This window comes from Mercenaria mercenaria, chromosome 18, assembly GCF_021730395.1.
Source record: "Mercenaria mercenaria strain notata chromosome 18, MADL_Memer_1, whole genome shotgun sequence".
Classification (NCBI taxonomy): Eukaryota; Metazoa; Mollusca; class Bivalvia; order Venerida; family Veneridae; genus Mercenaria; species Mercenaria mercenaria.
The window spans coordinates 54,533,315-54,558,125 of NC_069378.1; the positions used below are offsets into that span (position 1 = coordinate 54,533,315).

Below are 24,811 nucleotides of genomic sequence, written 5' to 3' on the forward strand. Positions count from 1 at the left end.
CCTATCATTATTCTTCATGAATGACGTTCATTTGTTTCTCTGATTGTGAGAGTACTTGTCATCTTTTCTGTTGACATAATAATTGTTTTCACCAAAACCTCCTTTTACATGATAACTCCCGTCAGACCTACGTATAAACCCTTTTCTGAGTTCATTTCTCATGTCATTTTGTCTCCATGACTTCTTATGCTCAGATTTATTTGAGCCATAGACTTTATAACCCTTATCATCTCGTCTGTTATGATCTCTATCATATATATTCTTTCTGTTATGCCAACGTGATCCTCTGTTCGCGTACTTAATAGATGACTTCTCATGATACAGGTTGAATCCTTGATCATCAAAATTGTATGACTCTGGTCTGTCATCAGATTGTCTCCAGTTTCTTTCTGTTCTATCATGATGCTTATATTCTTGCAAACCATGTCTACCGTAACTGCTCTTTGATGCCAGGTCAGTCTTTACATTCTGGCATACATCACATGACCGGCAAAACCTTGTTACTTCATTTGTTATACCAGGCCAGTGAAAACTTGTGCGTATTTCATCCACTGTCTCTTTAGCTGATAAATGTCCCCTGACTTTTGACTTATGAGCTAATGTCATAACACTTCTCCTGAACTGTATTGGGACTACTATCTGTTTAACAACTCTGCCCTTTTTCTCTTCAAAGATTCTATATAATACGTTTTCCCTCACTTCATAATAAAACCTGAAACCTCTTTTTGTTTTCAGTTTCGCCTTATCCTTAGCATAAGTCCAAAGTTTCTGTAACGTCTCATCATCTTTCTGAGCAATCTTCATTTGCTCAACATTAAACGTTTGCTCTTTGACTTCGCAAACCTCAGAGAGTTCTGTAATACCTACATTTATTGCGTGTCTTTCATCTCGGGTTTTCCAATTTATATCTGGCCTATCTGAAACTCCATTTATATTACCGATTATCAAATCGCATATCATATTCGGCACAACTATTGCCTCAATTTCACCTGTAAAATATGGTGTATCAACCTGTATCTTTGCTGCAGGAACTGTCCTTGAACGTCCATCAATCGCAACCATAAGATACGTCTTATCCAACATTTGATTCTCTAATACATGATCTTTCATGACAGCTGCCAATTCACACCCTGTATCTCTCAAAACTTGAACTTCTTTATCACCAATATATCCTTTCTTCAATATCAAGTTCCTTTCACCGTTTGTTGAATCAATGGTACAGGTGCTTGCTATAATCGAAATGGATTTTCCATGTGCTAACATAAGTCGTCCATCTTCTATGCAGTCTTTTAACCGTTCGTCATCTAATGATATTGCTACAACTGAGGCTGCAACTTTTCTTTCATCCGACTGTTTGTCTTTCTGCGCTTGGCCTTCCTTTCTCCAGTCTTTAGGCGTAGACTCTTGCGTTCCATGCCTATTTCTCTGTCTTTCCTCATAGGATCCACTACTAGCTAAAGCTGCACCGCTTACCTTCCTCTTGGATAGGTCTCTGCATTCTCGTGCTATATGACCTTCCTTATTACATATGAAACATATTGGCTTCTTAAAAGCTGGCTTTTCTCTTTGTGTAGGCTGGGACACTGGCTGAACCTCGGTCGAAGGCTGTGGCTCTTTGCTGCATGACAAATTACTTCTATTCAACCGGTTAGATGTGATAGAGCCACCATGAGCTTCAATATATTGTTCTGCCAACTGTGTAATCTCAGCTTTCGACTTTGCAACTCTTTCCTTTAAGAATAAAGCAAGGTCCTTGGAACAAGTTTGGATGAACTGTTCTCTGATCATAAGGTCTTTCAGCATTTCAAACGTATTATCAACTTCTGCCATTTCTGTCCATCGACTGAAATACCTGTCCAGCCTTGCCATAAACTGAAAAACAGTTTCACCACGCTCTGGCTTGCATTCCCTGAACTTCAATCTAAAACCTTCTTCTGTTAACTGATAACGCTTCAGAACAGCTTTCTTCAATGCCGTATAGTCACTGGCTTGGTCTGGAGGCATGCTTGTGTATACGTCCAGGCCTTTTCCTGTAAGTAATGAGCTGAGACTCACAGCCCATGTCTCTTCTTTCCATCCCTGGCTTTTTGCAAACCGTTCAAATCGCTCGAGGTATGCATCCATATCATCTTTATTTTCCTCGAACTTCGGTAGCCTTGGCCGCAATGTTTTACTGCTCAAGTGCTCAGCACCTTTATCAGCGCCCAAAGCTCCGGCTTCAGCTTTTATTTTAAGGACTTGCAGCTCATGTTCCTTCAAAGCTAAGTCTTGCTCCTTTAAAGTTCTTTCTTCTTCTTTTAAAGCTCTTTCCTTTTCTAAACGTTCCAACTCAAATAATCTTTTCTCTTTCGCCTGTTCTTCCTCATAATGCCGTAATTTCTCGGCCTGTTCAAGCTCAAACAGTCGTTTCTTCTCAGCTTCTTGAGCCTCAAACCTCCTTCTGTCCTCATCTCGTCTAAGCATACGTTCCTCACGTTCCGTATACTCCTTCTCTTTCCTATCCACAAACTCTATGAGCTCTGAACCTGAGAGACCAATTAGTTCACCCATCTCAACCCATTTATCGTAGTTCATCTTTAAGCTTTAGGCTGGAACTAACTCTAAAATTCAACTATATGTGACTCAGACTACCTTCAGTCACAGCGCCTTCTGGTACACCAACAGAACGTCTTTGTACCTCCTTGGATATAGATCCCGGACGAGCCCCCAAATTGTCAGGATACTGGTTATATGACCCAGGGAAGTGCCTACGCCTTTAGTATCTTGAACAATGGTTTGGGTCCAATCGCTAAGGTGACTATGTCTTAGACTAGCTGACAAACGATGTAGATTGTCCTTTGTTAAAACGTAGAGCTGGTGAGACCAAATATCTCATATATAGAATTTTCCTCTGGCTACCTTGCCTAAATGAAGTCTACACCAGGAGAAACAATCCTCATAAGTCTGATTTGAATTATGACAGAATTATCCCCCTTTTTAACTTAGGGTTTTTGGTTAAAGTTTTTGATAAAGTCAAGTATCTCTGTTACTATCAAAGCTATTGACTTGAAACTTAAAATACTTATTTACCATCAAAGTCTACACCAGGAGAAACCATCCCCATAACTCTGATTTGAATTTTGACAGAATTATGCCCCTTTTTAACTTAGAATTTTTTGTTAAAATGTTTGATAAAGTCAAATATCTCTGTTACTATTAAAGTGTAGTAAACCCCAGTCCCGGGGTTAAATTGTTCGACGAGGACCTAAAATGTGGTTGTTGGCAATGTTCTTATTGCTCGAGTTTTGGGGGTAAATGTTCAGGATGACCGACACCACTGGCTTAATTAATTTAAGGAAAAGCCAGATTCCTTATAAAGCCACTTTCTGGGCTATTTTAAAGTTAATATAATGCCAAGTGCTGTAATAATAAGTTTAATTATTATAACACCACTTAGATTATAAATTGGAGAAAATCAACACATGTAGAATTAAATGAAAACACAAGAGTAAGTCCAATTTTATAAATCTATTAAAATCTAAAGTCCTTTCATATAACCACACATTCACAACTACAAAGATTTAAATTGTGTCTACGAATATGCTCTTCTGCAATTAATATATACACCAATTATGCAATTTAGTTCCTTTAAAAATATGTCAAAATTATCAGAAAAGCCCAAATAAAATTAATGTATGTAAATTCCAGTAATTTTCTTAAGCAAATAAATTAAACTCCAAATTTCTAGTTATTCCCCAATAAAAAATAAAGTCCAAAGTTCCTAAAATTGGCTCCAAATTTTCAATAATTTCCTAACTAAGAGAAGTGTTTAATCCAAAAGTGTAAACTAGAAGAGCCAAGAAATAACTGATAAGCCCATATTTATAGAGAAGCACCAAAAATGCTGCAATCTGATTGGTCAATGACATTTTCCCAAATATGTAAAACTTTTCTCACCAAATGCAAGAAACAGAATAAATGACATCAAAAACCAATTACATAAACACAAACTAGAAGAAAAACTGCACCTTATCAGTATATTTCAAATTACAAATAATGATTTAAAAGTACTTAAATCAAGTGTCAAAGAACTGACACACAAATTCTCCCTAAGATATCCAATATGGCTGCCAAAATCAGTCTTCACATCTAAGGGCCATTTTTAAAGGATTACAACAGAACAGGGCTTCTAAAAAATCTACAAAATTTCACATAACTAAAAATTAATATCATTGACATGACAGTAAAGTTTCAGACCTGAACAATATCTCTAAATATTGTTAATAAATATTTTCATTGGTCAGCTCTAGTCTGTAAGAAGTGGACTAGCAATAATGTAAGCAAAGTAGATTTTTCAAGATTACTTTAAAGCTACATAATGTTATGTCCTCAAACTTTACATAAATATGAAGACATATATTTACAATATACTGAAAGTGGATATACAATGGCAAAATATAAAATATGTACTTGGGAGCATTTAATGGTTTCTGCTGATAACTTTTCTCGAAGTCGGAGTTTTTTAGGTATATTTTTTGGAAATAACTCGACCAATATTTACTCAATAAGGGTCAAACTTTTAGCAAAGCTCTGTCATAATGTATTCTTTAATGTACGGTAAAAGAACATGGTAATTAAAACTTTTTAAATTTAGATATTTACAAAAAGCAAATTATTTCTGAGCCAAAACCCAGGTTTACCACACAGCTCCCCCCTTTGGAAAGAATGCATTTGACCAAAATGCATTCCATTCCGGCCTCGGAATGTCACATACAACATTTATGTAATACTGAGGTTTTGGCAAAAATACAATATTAATTAAAATTGCATGAAACTAGCAATAATCAACATCACACAAATATAGCAATATGCTATCAGCTTGTTCAATTCTATATCAGCTGAAATAATTCTTACTCTTTATTCCAGTATCTCACAAAACAAATGACACTATTGCCAATATGACACCTTAAAATGCACTTGTACTGAATAATTTGTGATTCACAATAAAAATCATTAAATCTCAAACCAAAATAATGAACAATTGAACATAATCAGGTATAAATGTACTTTCACCATATGTAACATAATGAGCACCTGCAGACTTGCAAAGTTTTACCAATCTACTGACAAACTTCAAACAATATAGAGACAGGTAAGTGTTCGACCTGGCAATTTAAATATTGAATGAACAGTCACAAACTTGACATACACAGAAATGCATAACTTTTGAATGCATTAATTTAAGTGACATCAAAATACCAAACAGTAATATCTTTAAGAATCACATCTCTAACCATATTGCATCAAAAGTATTTATATTTTACACAGAAATATAACTGTTGGATACACTATGAATGTAAGATAGAAATACTCAAAATAGCCTTTTATACAAATCAGAAGTAATCCAGTCCACCAGTGAACGGTGCAATGGTAAATCCTAGCTCAATTCCTTGAACGGTACCATGCTAAATCCAGAATCAGCAGGCAGCGGTCTTCTCAACAAATCCCAGCAAAACCTACAAACTCTTTAACAAAAAGTTAATAACAGTCGGCTAGACAGTCTTTAAAAATAGACACACCCAATCCATCACAAATAGAAATAGCACAAAATACTCAATAAAGTTCAAAGTCCAATAAAACCATAGTTGAACTTTATAAAGAGTCTTAATTTTAGTTAATTAGTCTGATTGATCTGAAAAGTTCAGTCCCATTTGCAACACAAAATTAAACTTCTGATGTCTTCCACTTCACACACCAATAGTTCTCAAAGTCATCTATTACTCTTCTTGGAAGTTTACGGATTCCAGCCATCAAATCTATTGATATTTTTCCTACAAGGAAACATCATATAAAATGTTACATTGTCTTAACTGTCTAAATAGCACACATTTGAATAGACAGCACAGTTCTGCAATTCTGGTCCTATAGCATCAAGTTTATATTTACAGATATTTACAAAAGAAGTCACTGTCTTCAGCAAAATTCATCATATATGGCTATAATGAAATAGTCAAATATAGATGGAAACATGTTAAATAAACATTTATAGTCACAAAGTCTTTTTGATGAGTTGGTCAAAAGTTGTCTCCTCTGCTTGTCACGATCCTTATTAGATGGTGACCTATACTTCATTGTTGGTATGCTTGAGCTTGAAGTCTTGTTCTTTTCACTTTCCTCGATTCTTGAAAGGGAAGTTGTTAAGTCTGTGCAAAATGTTGATAACACACTTTTGCATTGATTGTACTCCGCCATAAAGTCCTCTCCCTGTCCTGGCGCCCAACATGAGTACTTTTCCCCATGAAACAAGTTGTATTTTTCTTACAGGTCTCAAACCATGTAATCATCTCTACAGCTTGATAAATGTCCCTAGGTTTCTTTGTAAGGACATCGTAAGCCAGTCTTTGGTCTGGAAGTCCTCTTAGAAAGTGTTCCACAGCAAGTTGTTTGTATATTTGAAATCCAATCATCCCTGGATATGCCCTTGCCATAAGCTGATTTACCCTTGCACTGTATTGTTGGAGTGTCTCAGAAGAGTGCTTTTGAATACTGTACAAATTAATCCTATGGATTTCTGGCACCGCACTCTGCCCAAAACGAGTTGTTAGAGCCTCAATGAGTATCTGTGTGTTTTCATGTGTATCTGGGGATAAGGTAGAGGCAAATTTCACAGCATCACCTTTCAAGGCCAAGATTAACTGTAATCTATATTGTTCATCTGTCCATGCATAGTATTTAGAAAACCGTTGTAGCTGCCATAAGAAAGCCTCAAAATAACCTTGCTTCCCATTGTAGGTAGGTAGTCTGTATCTGGGTTCATAAAAGTCTCCTTCATACTGGTTCAGGTAGCTTGGAGTGTGATTCCAATCTTGGTCACAATTTCTCATTTTGGAATTAATTCCTACATACATTCCAGAATTAAAGTCAGTATTCATTCTAGAATCCATCCTAATGTCACTTATTAAATCCATTTTAGAATCACCATGTCTACAGATTCTACTCCAAAGCCTTAACTTTTTATTACTTGTCTCAGAATTGTGGAAATATTCTGGAGTGTGATTCCTATCTTAAGTCACAGTTTCCTATACTGGTATCAGTTTCAACATAACATCCCAGAATAACTGTTAAAATCCATTCTAGAATCAACTTTAAATCACTTTATTACATACTTTCATGAATCACTTTGTCTACTCCATTAAATGATATATAGTTTTTCTGTACATTAGATACAGATTTTTAGCCTTTGTCACAAAATTTGGGTTTTAAATCCTCTCGATGTAAGTATCCCACAATTATGATAATCCACTTTAGAAAGCTGAAGAAAGAGCATCTATGGGATTAATTATAACATTTAACTTAGTAAAATACATGGAAAAATGTAGCAGGCGCACCGATGCTGTGTTCCCCTGCCCTTAACTCTAAGGTTTTAAGAAAATGTAGCAGGCGCACAGATGCCGTGCTCCCCTGCACTTAACACTAGGTTAGTAATGATCGCAGGTGCACTGATAACGTGCTCCCCTGCTCTTAACACTAAAGTTAGGAAAAAATGTTGCAGGAGCAAAGACTAAGAGCTCAACTGCATCTACAACAAAAGTTATGAAAGAAATGTACAGGCGCACCGATGCCGTGCTCCCCTGCCCTTGACTCTAAGGTTTAAAAAATGTTGCAGGCGCACCGATGCCGTGCTCCCCTGCCCTTAACTCTTAGTTAGTAATGGTTGCAGGCGCACCGATGCTGTGCTCCCCTGCTCTTAACACTAAAGTTAGGAAAAAATGCTGCAGGAGCAAAAACTAAAGGCTCAACTGCATTTACAACAAAAGTTATGAAAGAAATGTACAGGCGCACCGATGCCATGCTCCCCTGCATCTAACAAAGTTTGAAAAATGTAGCAGGCGCACCGATGCCGTGCTCCCCTGCTCTTAACTCTAAGGTTTAAAGTATGTGGCAGGCGCACCGATGCCGTGCTCCCCTGCCCTTAACCCTAAGATTAAAAAATGTAGCAGGCGCACCGATGCCGTGCTCCCCTGCTCTTAACACTAAGGTTAGGAAAAAATGTTGCAGGAGCAAAGACTAAAGGCTCAACTGCATTTACAACTAAAGTTAGGAAAAATTGTAGCAGGCGCACCGATGCTGTGCTCCCCTGCCCTTAACTCTAAAGTTTAAAAAATGTTGCAGGCGCACCGATGCCGTGCTCCCCTGCTCTTAACTCTAAGTTTAAAAAATGTTGCAGGCGTACCGATGCCGCGCTCCCCTGCACTTAACACTAAGTCTGAAAAATTGTGGCAGGCGCACCGATGCCGTGCTCCCCCTGCCCTAACACTATGATAGGATTTGGAAATTCAGAAAAAGTGAATGACCTGATTTAATAATCACAGGCCCAATCACCCAACTGAAGATTTGTATAGCAATAGAGGAAAGCCTAGTTCATTCACAGGCCTTTCACACTATCACCACAAGAAAGAAGGAGTTGTGATGCAATAAGCGATAGAAGAAAGCCTAGTGTATAATACAGGTCTTCCCTACTATCACCTATGTTTCAAAGATAAGAGTATAATCCAGAGGTCCTGTTGAACTGCTGAGGTCCGATTCTTAAAAATGATTCCTGCAGTATAAATTATTTCCAAATAATATTCCTGTATGAAATCCCACTTCTGACACCAATTTTGTAGTAAACCCCAGTCCCGGGTTAAATTGTTCGACGAGGACCTAAAATGTGGTTGTTGGCAATGTTTTTTATTGCTCGAGTTTTGGGGTAAATGTTCAGGATGACCGACACCACTGGCTTAATTAATTTAAGGAAAAGCCAGATTCCTATAAAGCCACTTTCTGGGCTATTTTAAAGTTAATATAATGCCAAGTGCTGTAATAATAAGTTTAATTATATAAACACCACTTAGATTATAAATTGGAGAAAATCAACACATGTAGAATTAAATGAAAACACAAGAGTAAGTCCAATTTTATAAATCTATTAAAATCTAAAGTCCTTTCATATAACCACACATTCACAACTACAAAGATTTAAATTGTGTCTACGAATATGCTCTTCTGCAATTAATATATACACCAATTATGCAATTTAGTTCCTTTAAAAATATGTCAAAATTATCAAAAAGCCCAAATAAAATTAATGTATGTAATTCCAGTAATTTTCTTAAGCAAATAAATTAAACTCCAAATTTCTAGTTATTCCCCAATAAAAAATAAAGTCCAAAGTTCCTAAAATTGGCTCCAAATTTCAATATTTCCTAACTAAGAGAAGTGTTTAATCCAAAAGTGTAAAACTAGAAAGCCAAGAAATAACTGATAAGCCATATTTATAGAGAAGCACCAAAAATGCTGCAATCTGATTGGTCAATGACATTTTCCCAAATATGTAAAACTTTTCTCACCAAATGCAAGAAACAGAATAAATGACATCAAAAACCAATTACATAAACACAAACTAGAAGAAAAACTGCACCTTAATCAGTATATTTCAAATTACAAATAATGATTTAAAAGTACTTAAATCAAGTGTCAAAGAACTGACACACAAATTCTCCCTAAGATATCCAATATGGCTGCCAAAATCAGTCTTCACATCTAAGGGCCATTTTTAAAGGATTACAACAGAACAGGGCTTCTAAAAAATCTACAAAATTTCACATAACTAAAAATTAATATCATTGACATGACAGTAAAGTTTCAGACCTGAACAATATCTCTAAATATTGTTAATAAATATTTTCATTGGTCAGCTCTAGTCTGTAAGAAGTGGACTAGCAATAATGTAAGCAAAGTAGATTTTTCAAGATTACTTTAAAGCTACATAATGTTATGTCCTCAAACTTTACATAAATATGAAGACATATATTTACAATATACTGAAAGTGGATATACAATGGCAAAATATAAAATATGTACTTGGGAGCATTTAATGGTTTCTGCTGATAACTTTTCTCGAAGTCGGGAGTTTTTTAGGTATATTTTTGGAAATAACTCGACCAATATTTACTCAATAAGGGTCAAACTTTTAGCAAAGCTCTGTCATAATGTATTCTTTAATGTACGGTAAAAGAACATGGTAATTAAAACTATTTATTTAGATATTTACAAAAAGCAAATTATTTCTGAGCCAAAACCCAGGTTTACCACAAAAGCTTTTGACTTGAAACTCAAAATAGTTATTTACTATCAAAATCTACACCAGAAGACACAAATCCCATAACTCTGATTTGAATTTTGACAGAATTATGCCCCTTTTTAACTTAGAATTTTTGGTTAAAGTTTTTGATAAAGTCAAATATCTCTGTTACTATCAAAGCTTTTGACTTGAAACTCAAAATAGTTATTTACTATCAAAGTCTACACCAGGAGACACAATTCCCATAACTCTGGTTTGAATTTTGACAGAGTTATGTCCCTTTTTAACTTGGATTTTTATTTTACTGGCAAAGCTCTAATTCAGAGTCAAGCACTGAGAATAGTTGAGCGCGCTGTCTTATGGACAGCTTTTGTTTAATGTATATATATATTTTTTTTTTATATTTGTTTTTGCAATTTAGTGTTACTGGTAGTCTGCTGTGTATTGAAACTCTTGTCAAGGCAGATATCTTCTCCCACATGTTTAATTTTTTCAAATCATATTTCCAAAGATTTAAGTTGCTTATTTCAAATTATGAATAATACGGGTAACAACTACAATTAAAATATCAGATATAAAATATGTCATCCCGATAAGCAAAGTGAGTAAGGATATCTGACCACTACAGTAAAGTGCTGCCTAGAGATCTTGTAATCAAGTTATCAATATGAACACTGAAAATAGTATTTGCAGTCAGGAGAATATAATTTATCTATCAAAAACAGGACTGGTGATGATTTCAGAAATTTGCCCTTATTTTTGGCTTGGTTTTAAATTTTAACAATGCAAGTGACAGGAAACAAAAATGTTTATAATCTTAATTTTAATCCTGAGAGAAGCACGATCATGAATTCAATAAATAATTAATACTCATATATTAGGCCAAACAGAAAAATTGTTTGTTTCTGGTAACATGCTAAAAAAATTAGGGTATGTATGTCGTGAAATTTCGGAAAACTAATGATTTTAAGATGGAAAGGAGAGGAGGGTTTGTTAAATACTCCTGAAATCATTAAAAAAATTACAGTCTGCCATGGTGCCACCAAACAACATACAGTAATATATTCTAAGTGAATGATGATGTATTATTAATTTATTAGTACTTAATTCAATATACAATTATGTACATGTGGTTTATAGTTTATACTTTGGACTTTGATCTTCACCTTTTGGCCTTAAAATTCTCTTTTAATATTCTTTTTTGCAATTTGAAAGGCTCCATCTATACATGTATTTCGTTAAAAATAAACACAGTTCTTCAGATAAAAAATGAAATGATTTGATATCTAGGCGTGATCTTGTTTCAGGTATTTTTAATCTTGAATAATACAAAGCATTACACTTTTTGTGTGGGCAAAGATTCAATTGGGAACAGTATTTGTGTAATGATTTAGACAAGTTGTCACGAACACAATTGTTAAGCTACCATTACTGACCTGGTATGAAAGATATAATACAAAGTCACTAAATACCAGAAGCTTTCCTATTATTATAAACCATTTATTTACTGACGTAGTTCAGTTCTATTTACGGACGTAATTCAGTTCAATCAATGAATGCATGTATAAATGATAAAATCATAAAGTTACAAACTTACATGCAGCCTGATGATATTGAGATATTGAATATATCTTTTTCTTCTGTGTAGGGTAGTTAAATGTATTTTAAAGTTGCAGGTTTACAAAATGAAGTTTAATACACTTTACTTTCATATCTTTTCTAAACTTCTGAAATGAAGGTAGTTTAGAGAATCTCTACATTAATGAAAAGTTAAACATACAGTCTAATATATATCAAGTTCTAAGGTAAAACAATAAAAAAAAATCTACCAAGAGCTGTGTTGTCACTTGTAAGTTCTTTATCCACACCTAGATAATTAATCTTTAGCCTGCTGGCGGCAAGTGATTCTGCCTTTGCGACCAGTGCAGACCAAGATCAGCCTGCACATCCGTAACTTGTGAACACAAGATCTTAAATTTTCATTTCTGGCTCTGCCACTTGTGAAAATCTGCTGGTGGCTTTCAGTCTGTATCACCGTACCATTGAAACAAATATCCTAAAGATACCTGTGTACACTTTTATATGTAGTTTGTTTTAATGGCTGTGTTGCTCAACATTCTACATTTTAAAATAATTTCAACTTATTTCAATAACATACTGCTCATAATTGCATAAATATAAGCTTTGATGTGAACCCTAACAAAATATAACAGTAAATATAATTTTCGAGCGACAAGGGGCCTTAATTCTGAAAACTTGTGCCTTATAATTAGTCCTATATAATTACACTGTTATATATAAATATGATTTTAACCTTTATCACGCTGGACACAATTGATTCTGCCTTTTGCGACCAGTGTAGATGATGATCAGCCTGCACATCCATGCAGTCTGATCATGATCTGCACTGTTCGTCATTCAGTCAGTATCTTTTTGGTAAGCACCCCATTTAACAGTTAATGGTACTGTCCAAATTGAATGATGGACAAGTTCATTTTAGAAATTTAGCAGGGTACATGTAAGTGTGTACTGGCATTCAAACAGTTTTATACAGGGTAAATATGTATCTCACTCAGCTTCCTAAATGGGAATTAAGATTTTCACTTATAAATGGAAGTTTCAAAAGTTGAAAAATCTGAATGTTAGAAATTAAAGTAAATTTTTAAAGATTTTGCACTGAATAATTATGGCATATTTCTTATAATTATTCAGTGTATTTATATGCTCTGGGCCTTCTGAATGAAGCAGAAAATTATAGTGATTTTGCTTCTCCATTCCATAAGTAAGGTTGATTTCCATGTAATTCTGCAATTAGATGTTGAAGTTAATGTTAATAATGTGTTGATTTGATATTTTTCAGATTGTTGCAATAGCACTGATTGCAGTTGGAGCCTATGTACAGATTGCCCTGAAAGACTATTTTGACCTTATCGAAGGCTCGTTTAGTTCGGCAGCTGCGTTACTTATAGCAGTGGGCGTGATAATCTTCTTCATTGCGTTCTTCGGATGCTGTGGAGCATACAAGGAAAACAGGACATGTGTGCTTATTGTAAGTTTTCAAAAAATAAAAGATTTTTCGTCTTAGTAATACAATTTAAAAGGTTTCAAGAGAAAGACATGAAGCATCCTGGCAAGGTCCTCTCTGTAAAGTGTAATATGTTTGACGGTCCCACTTGTCACCTTTCAAGGGCTTAGAAAAAACTTTAAATGACATATGATAGATCTCATCAACTTGGTCAGTGCTATTAAAGCCACTGCTTCCGGATGACCCAAAGTCAATAATTTCGTCTACTGACCAGCTAGACATTCTCTTAGTGTTCTATTACCTGATAGCAGAAATAAATGTTTGTACTTTTTTTCCCGCAAGTTTTGACTTTATTTCAACAAATTTTAGTGTTGAACTATAGACTAGTCAGTAGCGCGAACTATGGACTGGTGATTTATGTAAGGAGCCATGTAATAGATAATAATAATACAGTGGAAACTCTGTATCTTGAATTTCAAGAGATTGAGCATTTTATTTCGAGACTTAGAAGTTATATTTTGTGCATTTTGTTTTGGAGGACTTGAAAATTTTAAATGTCTTCGAGATAGCCGGAATTTTGAGATACACAAGTTAGAGATAATGAGTTTCAACTGCATGTGATTACTTAATCTGTTCTTGTACTTTTCACATCACGAAATAGAATTTATATTCTTTTTATTTCAGTTTGCTGGTCTGTTGATAATTATCTTCATAATGGAAATTGCCGGAGGAATTGCTGGCTTCGTCCTCAAAGGACAGGTATGTAATATCTATAATATTAGATTATAGTGAATTAATGATTTGTTTGTTTGTTTGTTTTGGGTTTTACTCCCTTTTTCGACAGTATTTCAGTTATGTAAAGACGGGTAGTTAACCTACATGTAACCAGTTTTCCCAGATTCTGAACCAGTACAAACCTGTTCTATGCAAGTAACTGAGGTGGAGGACAAATGATTTCAGACACAAGGTTTTATATCAAATCGTCGTGGAGAATGTATGTTTCACCTGGGGATCAAACTCAGAACCCCACGATCAGTAGATCTGCACTCTTCCTACTGAGCTAAGCGGTCTTATCGTAAATATTAGGGAAGTACTGATTTGTCTTGCCTAACTAATGAACTCAGAGGACAGAACTCCAGGCTGGATCGAGAGGTTGCCAGATCTATGCTGGGGTGAGGTGTCGCGCTATGTATGTTCTCCATGATGATTTGACAAAAGACGATGTGTCTGAAATCATTTGTTTTCCTCTGGCAAACATGTGGGGAAGTTGTCCGTTCATAAGTGGAGACTATTTATAAGTTATTACTAGTACAGTCTCAGAATCCAGGAAAACTGGACAGATTAACTGAGCGTAAGTGTTACATAACTGACATATTGTCAAATTATAATCAGTTAAATGTGAACAGAAAGATAAAAAGATGTGTGGTACAGGTATCACTGGTCAAAAGAATTAGGTCAGATATGTTTTATTTGTCACTGGGTTAAAGAAATTAGCAGCCAGACCGGTACTCTAACCATTCTGATGCTCTGCCAGCTCAGGGCTCATTAGCACTTTCTCTACTATGTTATAACAAAGTTCTATGCAATGATACTCTCCCTGACTGTAGTGAATACTTCCTCAAATTTCTGGATGTCAAATCTCTAGGGGTGAGAAAATGTGCAGCCGTATTGGGAATCAAAGTTTACAGAATTTCATGTTCTGTGTCGTCCCCACCACCCCTCCCCCTCCAACATACACACAGGGAGGGCCCTGAATGTAGTTTTTTCCAGGTTCTGCAATTTTGGGGCAAATAAGACTCCCGATTTGAGGAACTGCCTTTTATGAATTTAGAATATTTGATTATAAAATCTGTTTAAAAATAGGTAGAAAAAACTGTCGAAAAATACATGAAGGACAACATAAAGAAGAATGCCACTGTTTGGGACAAGTTACAGAAGGAATTCAAGTGCTGCGGTATCCACAGTGCAAGTGATTGGGAAAGAGATGACCTTCCAGATTCTTGTTGTGTAACGCCCTCTGCAGGATGCACGTTGAACAATACAGCAACTTACTATACGAAGGGATGCCTGGATACATTTACAAACTGGGTAGAGGATCATGTGTATTACGTTGGAGCTGTAGGAATTGCATTTGCCTTTATCCAGGTAATTATATACCAAGTTTCTTACTTAAAGGCCTACACTTTGGGGAAAATGCCACTTTCAAGGGCAGATAATTCTTTTTCAGTACCGGTGACCTATGACTTTTTATTGCATATTTTTGTTTCTTAGATGATTGTCCTTCAATATCCAAAGTTTGAAGAAATTCTGTTTAATACTGGGAAAAATTTCACCCATCTCATTTACAGGAATTCTAGCGTAAGCCTTTTAAGTTGTCTGTTGTATGTTTAATATGTACGAATAATTGTATGTGTACCGTTACAGTCTTAGTAAGAGTAGGAATAGATGTGAATTCCACCATTGTACTAGCTTGTCACATCCATGTACATAACTACCATTCTCTAAGTCTTATTCTGTATTATGTATACCAGTCAGGGTTTCCGCTGCTATTCGCCAATTCCTTTTTTGGCGAAAAAAAATTTCCACAGTTAACAATTTTAAATTTGCGTAAAATAAACATTGTTTTACTACCGGAAACATGGGAAACAACGTTATAGTACAATAGAAACGTGCCAACTATCACCGATCAATAATTACACACAGCGTGTCACGGATAATCCGATATTTTGCAATACACGAAGACAATACACCAACGCAGACAATACACCCTGTCGATACCGAATTACACCTCTGGGCATAATTTAAAACTTCGTGGAGTCACGAGAGTGTTCTTCCACACAAGAACGATTATCAGTCAATCTGATTCACCAAATTCAGACCCGCCTACTATTACGAAAGCAAATGAAAGGAAATATTTGCTGAGCGCTTCGTCTAAAGTCCCACCCATTTTCTTGATACTAAACGCAAGTTCAAGCCAATTCACCAAAGTAATTGATAATAAGGAAAAGGCGAAGATATTATAGATAAATTTGTGCGATCGTAAAATATTACTGTTAAATAAATCTACTTGCTCGTAAATTTCAGTCGCGTATTTCAGTGCGTTCGTAAAATTTCAGTCGAAGAATTGAGATACAAAATTTTAATGAACTAAAGCAGTTCATTTGTTTCTTTTACGTGCCCAAAGTATAGCATTGATACACGGCCCCATTCAAGGGCATCAAAATAAAGAGCTGCTTGCACCTTTAGGTGGTATTTTCGCTATACATTTTATGTATGAAACCTTAAAGAAATTTAGATATATATATAATGAAATTTAAGTCTTTTTGAAAAGCTTTTCAAAAGTCATAAAATAAAATAAAACACGCTGTTTTGGATAAATGACCTTATATAAATTTTGAAATAAAAAGTTAGAAATTAAAGAGCTAAATGTTCATGTTTTAGAAGTATCTTAGTAGTGAAAAATGACCATTTCGGGACAGTTTTATAGATTTGTTTTGAAAATGGTTGAAAATTAAGATTAAAACCTATTTCTGACTCAGTGTGATATTAGGATAGACTGGTTCAAGAGCAAATTGCATAGACTATGGCGTAGTTAAAGTATGAAGTGAAAAAGAGATTGAAAAAAAATGGTTTATAATTTTGAACTGACTACTTATCTTTACATGATAAATCAATGTTAATGTGTATGCATCTGCTTGTTGAGTTATTTGTGGAATGTAGAAAATAAATTTAAAAAACTGAACTAATTGAGTGGTATTATATTAATTCTAATTTTTTCAACATTATTGATCCTCTGCCGCACGCACCTTTTTCTTTAAAAAATTTAAGTGGCGGAAAAAAAATTGTGCCCAGTGGAAACCCTGATACCTGATTACTCAGGTTTCATACTTTGTATAAGTTGATCGGGTATTTAAACAATGAACACTATTTGTAAATATACATACAATGCACTACAATAAACCTTTTATATAATTTATCCCATTTTAATTATTAATAGTTTTATCTCCAGTTTATACTAATTTTTATCAAAATATGTAAAGAAACCCCCCCCCCCCCCCCCCCCCCCCCCCCCCCGCACTAGTCATGACTGGTAACAGCTTTATTAACTCACTTTTACTTTTAAATATGGTAGATGTTATCATGCTGTAATGTATTAGGTAGTAAAGCCTTGTGAAATATACTGTCTGTCAAAATAGTGTGATAAAATTCTTTTGCATGCTTAATTTTATAGTATGAGATGTTTATCATAATATACGTTATTTCTGGTAAATGTGAAATAAGTAAAGAGTTGCTTACTTAAATATACATGTACCAGGTTGATCATTAAGTAACAGAAGTAGTGAAAATTTTCAAAAACAGCTGCCGGAAGACGATAACGCTCGGCTGTTCTAAAAGCCTTGTCACAAAAAATATAAATGAATGAATACAATGGCATATACAAAAAGTAAAATAAGGGGCAACAATTTTGTTTAAACATGAGTATGAGCAATATAAAGTTCCCCTCTTACCATGTTGAATGAGATACAAGCTTGCATATAAAAAGTTTAGCAGAAAGTGCCAAGTCAAAAAAGGGGCATTACTACATGAAAAAGTTATAGAAGAGTTATAGAACATATTGCATGTCTGGTCATGGCAGTGAGTAAATATGAGTTCAAACCGTGACTCCTCCATCTAAAAAATACTAACAAATGGAGTCGTCAATATGGGTTTCTGGTATTGACTAAAAATAAGCTTATTTCAGGTGACAATCTACATAATTCTTTTACTTCTGTCTGTATTTCAGAAAATTCTATCGAATAATATGCATTTCGAAATGTTGATAGGCTCTGACTTTGCTAAATGAGAAGGTTTGAACAATAATTTGTTTTGTTTTGCAGCTCGTTGGAATCCTGTTTGCCTGCTGCTTGGCAAGAGCTATCAAGAAGGAATACGAAGTCGTGTAAACCAGTCTAGTGAAAAAAAAGAAAACTAGAAAGCATGAAACCAGTCTATGAACATTAACCAATCTGATTATTGAGAAAATATCTCTGGCTTTATGGGAAGGATATTTGTATTTTTGTAGAATGTAGAATCTTTGATAACTGTAAGGTGATGGAAATAAAAAAAAAAATAGTAACTCATGTCAGATAGTTGAACGCTCACCGATTTAATCATATTTATGGATATATATTTTTTTTTTGCTTTTTACATACCTTACATGTAGGTTTATATTTCCAAGTAGGATTTTAATTAATCAAAAAAACAACGTTTTTCTATGCTTTTCATTTATTAACATTTATGTGTCCTGATTCACAGAGAAAGGTTATGGTATGTTTAAAGTGCACTGAAAGCTAAAGATATAGTTATGTTGATTTTGCTCACCATGTTAAAATTTGCACAAGAATCTGGACTACTTTTTTTTTTCTTTATTGAAACTGAAATAACTATATTTAGAATGCATATAGTGTACCGGTAGTTCTTTCAGTATTATATGCTAATAGGTCTGTATAAATAGCACTATTGTTCGCTTGTCTAGGTTTGACAGATATTCTCTACAGACACAATAATAAAAAATGGATGTACGTTTTGCATGACACAAAATCATACAAACGTGAAAATGTGCTGGGGTTGATTTTTAAAGCCTAAGAATTCATGAAATTCCAATCAACAGAAATGTTTACCAGGTTTAACATGCCTCAGAAACTCTTAAGAACATGCATTTTGAGTTCTTGTTTAAGATAGACTTTCATAAAAGCTTTGTGTCTGGAATGAAACAAAATACTTACAAGATGTAACATAGTTTCTTAAGCATAATTTACATTAAATCTTGTCACATTTGGACGCCATATAATAGAAAATATAGAAAATATAATATATCGGTATAATCATCTTAGTGTGCTTGGAAGTAAAATTGAGAACGATACAGCTTTTTCTTTCATTTCGAAGTTCCATGTTTTTTAGCTGTGAGTTGTATTAAGATAAATTCTTGATTTACTTGCATTTCCCAGTTTTTCTTTGGTTCAGCTTTTGTTTTGTGATTTACACATACATCTGTGCAATTAAACAGTTTCTATGGGGTTTTTTGGTTGTGTATTTGATTTGTATACTGAAGTCAGTCACATTTTTCATGTTAGATCTTAAGTTTTGAAACTATATCAACTTGGCTCAAGGTCAGAGTTTACTATAAATGAACGATTAGTTTTTCATCATATAAAAGAACTTTGGTAAGAAAATTGCTGAAACGCAAATTTTTGCTAGGATTGCCAGTAAAGAGTATTCTTTTCAAAATTCTAGCCACCTGTAATTGTATGATATTCCTTCAGTTGGTTATAAAGTACCAAACGTATAGAAAAGCATTATTTGTTGATTTTTTTTTCTGGTAGTCTGTTGAAAATACGAGTTAACTGCTTGATTTATGTTAAAGAAAAACTGTTGATACGTGTTTAGCTGTGTTCATCTACATCTGTATAACTTTCATGGTTTTTGATAACTATGCGTGTTACAAAATTTCTATTGTTGATGTTGTTGTTGTTGTCTTTCTTATCTAGTTTTGACCGCTTGATTCTAGAACTGCGGATGAGCAATAAACACAGTGCTGAGTAACAAAATTACAGCGCAAGATTTGAACTAGGAAAGTAAGGATACATAATAGAAATGTTAGTTTATTCTAGTAAGTGACTGTTAATGTGTAGACAATGCAGTATGGAACTAAGATCCAGCTTTTTGTCATTTCATATTTATTAACTTTCCATATTTTTTTTTTCTTATTGTTTTCGTTCCTGTTAAAAAACAGTTACAAAAGTGAAAAATACCATGTGGGAAAATTTATTGTATTTGAGTGTTTTTACAGATTTTACATAAAACAATAGAAAAGAAAAACTTCCAAGGCATAGGCACGATTGTTTTTTTTCTGGGGGGTGGGGTGGGGGAGGCATTGCGGTTTCTTTTGACGTAAAAGTCTGCCTGGAACTGGAAGGAATATTTTTATGACAAAGGGTTACCGAAGTTTGTCATTCATTATTAAAAAGTTGCAAACAAAACCAGCTAAAATTTAGTCATACAGTGGTTTAAGTACTGTTCTTGCATGTTTATTTAGATTTGTCCATTTTTTATGCATTACATGTTTTGCTGCGTATGATATATATGTTTTATGTGTAGCCTATTCAAAGTTGTATTTCTGACTGTTTTACTACATTCTGTGGTAATCAAAATGGCTCCAACTATTTCATCAGGAATAAGTTAAAGAAAAAACTATCGTAGGGCAGACCTTTTTGCTAAAAAGGCCTACCACATCTTACTTTGTTAAATATTCCATCAAAGTCAAGGTCAGCCAGTCTATTGATTATAGGGCTGACCTTTTAGTTAAAAAGGTTTACCATACCTTATTTTGTTAAAAGAGATCTATTTTTGTAAAAATGAAACAAACTGCATTACAGATTACGTTTGGTAAATTTTTATCTGATCATAGTTAACTTCTTGCTATTTTTACCGATTGTATTTTGGATACATATATTTTCTTCGTTCTTATTGTTGTTTGACATTAATCTTTCAATAAAAGTGATCTATAGAAAAAAACACACACACAAGTGTTTTCTTGTATTTTAACAGCCAGTGATTATTCTGTGACAAAGTTTTTCTACTCCCCCCCATACCGGCACCAAAATGGTGCTTACTAATCATGTTGTACCTCTGTTTGTTTGTCTGAAACTGTTTTAGCCAGATAAACAATTCAAGGGATTTCAATGAAATTTTACACAGATGTTAGGCATAAAGAGGTGTAATGCACAAGAGTAGAGGTCTGTTCTTTAGAGGTAATGGGCATGGGCCCTAGTGCTGAACCATGGGCTCGGGCATTAATCATTTACTAGTGGCATCCTTTGTGTTCGCTAAGACATGGATATATTTAGCTCATAGCGAAAAGAACTTTAGTAGTTGGTGACCATAACGTGTTTGATGGGGAATATGTTTGAGCAAAGTGTTAAGGATGACCATTCTAGCATAAAATTGCTGTTCTTGTCACTTTTCGGGGGTGTTTTAACAGGAGAGAAAACGTGTTAACAGAGAGATTCTCGTGCTCGCGTGCTGTTATAACACCTTTTTATATATGCGCGTTCCTTGGCAAAGTGTAAATGTCATTTGGCCCCAAAACGGATAATTCAAAACGAAATGACGTCAACATAAAAAAAAAACCTCAAGACATTCCCGCGCATTTCTTGAAAAATTAATGACGTTGAGAGACATTGTATCCATTTATCAGTTTTTACGCGTTTTGTGCTAGAATAGCGTTGGCGCATGTTCATTTCGTGTTATAACATTTGCAGAATCCCTCGTGATACGTTGGTACCCTTGCCCTAACGGGCTCGGGTACCAACCAATCCCTTGGGATTCTGCAGATGTTATAACACGAAAAAACATGCATTATCGCTACATTAACAAAAAACGATTTGGCAATGTTGATAATTTCAGCTACAGATCTGGTATTGCATATTAAATTGATATTAACCTTTAGCCCAATGGTGGCTAGCGATTCTGCCTTTGCGACCAGTGCAGACCAAGATCCACCTGCACATTCATACAGGCCCTGGTCTGCACTGTTCGCTTTTCAGTCAGGTAAATTTTCAGTGAACATCCCTAAAATTTGAATAATAAGTGGTACTGCCCAAATTGAATGATTGACCAGTCCATTTTAGGAAGGTTAAGACAGTCTATGAATGAATAGGTTGTTTCAAGACTGAGTGTGGATTTGGCCAAACCTGTGCTCTAGTTACAAAACTCTGCTTTATTGTCGGAAACAGTTATTCTAATAGCTTGTAACAAAGTTAGGTCTAAAAATAAAAATTCTTTGTTTCCGGTAACATGCTCAAAAAAATTAGGTAGGTCGGAAAATTTTTTTTTTTTGGAATTTTTTTTTATTAAGGGAGACTTTTCAGAAATTATTTTTGTGTCAAAAAATGAATACAAATAACGGGGTTATGCCTTTAGAGCATCAGGAAGTGGATTTCTAACATCACTGACCATGTTTAAAGCATAAAAAGTGCAGTTTTGCAACTTTTTGTCAAAAAGTTGAAAAAATTATTCTCCATTTAGGGTAGGGCCAAAAATTTAGGGTATGTCGGGATACTGGAAACAAACAATTTTTTTTTATGCCTTACCTAAAAAGATCCTGTCTATTTCATATTGAAAAATATGTTATTTTTAAGAGGCTAGATTCTTTAGTTACCCTGTAATGGTGATTTTAAGTGTGCCTAACCAGCATATGATTGTGTATCGGCAAACATCATATGACAGGAAAATTACACACCTTGAAACAAGGTAGTCTCATTGAGTGTAATAGTTAAAAATATCTACTGTGGCGATGTTAACTCACATGACTATTACTGTACTTTTGGGATTTTTTAAAGTTGAAAGCTAAATTATTTATTAAAATTCATAGGCATTTGTGAATACAAACAGCGGCCAGACAGGTAAAACTGTTCTACAGGCATTAGTACAAAGAGACAAAATAGATCACTTTGGTTTTCTCCTAGAGAGATTGATTGATTGTGTGGGGTAAATGTGAGATAAAAACCTGTATCAGTTGTGGTGTAGATTGTAAAATTTTAATCATCTGCACACTCCTCTTGTCATATGACTATGTGTAATCAATTTAGGAATGAAAATTCTGTATGTTATCTATTCCAGTCATTACAGACTGAAGTGTAATAAAACCTGTTGTGAAATGTACAGACATGATTGAAGGGTTAAATCCTTGGGTTGTCTAGGACTGGGTCCATTATCGTCAAATTTGAAGAAAAAATTAAAAAAATTATTTGCGCTGTACTTGCTTATGTAGTAAATATTTTAATGAAACTTGGCATGTGTACAACATTTGCTACCTTGAAGAGCTATACAAAGTTACAAAAGTACATGTTTATAAGTAATAAAGCTACAACTCATATTTTTTAATTTAGAAGTCTGATTCAGTCTTAAAAACGAATATAGCTCTTATGGGAGCTATATCCGAAGGGAGCCATATAGGGTGTGTCAGAGCTCCTTGATTATAGATCATCAGTAACACAGGAATGTGATATTTGTTCGTAGGAAGGTAAAACAAAATGCGTTTAATAAGGAAAAACATTGAACCACATTAAATTATGAGCTGTGTTGATTAATTTCGTGTGATATAACAGCGTTTAATAAGGAAAAACATTGAACCACATTAAATTATGAGCTGTGTTGATTAATTTCGTGTGATATAACAGCGAAGTATAACAAATGTAGTGACGTTGCCTTAGAGACGATAATGCATGTTGTGGAATCTGATATTTCAATAACGAATATTCATATTTAATTAATTAATACGTTCTTTAGGTTTAACTCATGGATATCAGAGTATTCGGATACTTGCTACAGCACTATTTAATATTCATATTTAATATAATCGTATCTACCATAATTTCAAATTTTAACAAAATTGGGTCTGAAATGAACTTTTCCTGATATTGTTTGAACACCCCTCGTAAATTTTAGTCTGTGTTTAAAAGGTTAAAACCAATACGACATGTGCAGAATAAAATATATGAAATGTTGGTAAATGTACATTATTTAATTTATGATAACTTGTTTCCAACTTTGTATCCTGTCAATGCATATGCATAATCATTGTATATTGCCCCAACGGTAACGTTCCAGATATCTATAAATAGATGCATAATGATCATGTTCAACAGATCGTTTTTACCGTATGTTCGAAACTCATCGACGAAGTTATTTTGAAATTTCTTCTTATTTTTCCCCCATAGCAGACGAGAGGTCAAACGATCACATTCGTGAAATGAGTAAACGTATTCATAAACATTAGATAGAAGGTGAATTATGTAAATACGTTATAAAAACATATATGTAAACACAAATCATCAAATAAAGAAATGAAAAGTACGGTATTGTTCATAAGTATTGACCTGGCGCTAATGAATATTCCATATATTTCCGTAGTTACCTTTTGGTGTCTGAACCTAAAATAGCAATATTGCTTTTGAAAAACTATTCTGATAGGCTTATTTCTGTTTAAACACGCTTACGCTAAAATGACGTCACGTTAACGTGCGTTGACGGCAATGTTTTTGTTGTGACAAAGAAAGAACGCTACTTATGAAATAGATCTAATATATTCCAAACAGTGATTTGCTAATGAATAAAATCATTGTCTGGAGTTTAGATGCAAAGGATTTAGGCCTATATCACGAGGGCGCACTCCGAATGATATAATAATAAGCATCTAAACGACAAACAATGATTTTATTCATGAGAAAATCACTGATTGAGATATATTATTTCGATTCTAACACGTTATCAAGGATTATTATGTACATTCTTGACGATGTCTATCAAATATGAGTCTGATTTCTGATGATTTCTTTTCCAGCGCGCAGTTATGCCGCCTAACGCCATACGTAATAATTGTGACGTCAGAAATATGAATTGTTGAATAACAACACACAGTTGTCAGCCTTCTTTATTTAATAGAAAAACAAATCGGGTCGTATTAGAATATATTTTATCCACTGTTTTAGATTAATAGCTTATTAGAATCGATATGATGCATAGAAAAATCGTGTTAATAGTTTAACCTAAATTAATACGCTCAAAATCGGTTATACGTTGCCTGAATAATCTCACTAGGATTCCGCAGACATATAGCCTCTTTCCGTGCATTAATAACGTTA

General features: G+C 34.3%; 1 protein-coding gene across 1 annotated transcript in view; it reads left to right on the forward strand.

The window, feature by feature from the left end:
* Positions 1-20,681, forward strand: part of LOC123539060 (CD63 antigen-like) — a 101,426-nt gene extending 80,745 nt beyond the window's left edge. Inside the window, exons 3-6 of the mRNA XM_053529864.1 lie at positions 12,962-13,151; positions 13,812-13,886; positions 14,991-15,272; positions 18,005-20,681. Coding sequence (XP_053385839.1) covers positions 12,962-13,151; positions 13,812-13,886; positions 14,991-15,272; positions 18,005-18,070 — 613 coding nt within the window. The 3' untranslated portion in view covers positions 18,071-20,681. The remainder of the gene's footprint in view (positions 1-12,961; positions 13,152-13,811; positions 13,887-14,990; positions 15,273-18,004) is intronic.
* Positions 20,682-24,811: the final 4,130 nt, after the last annotated feature.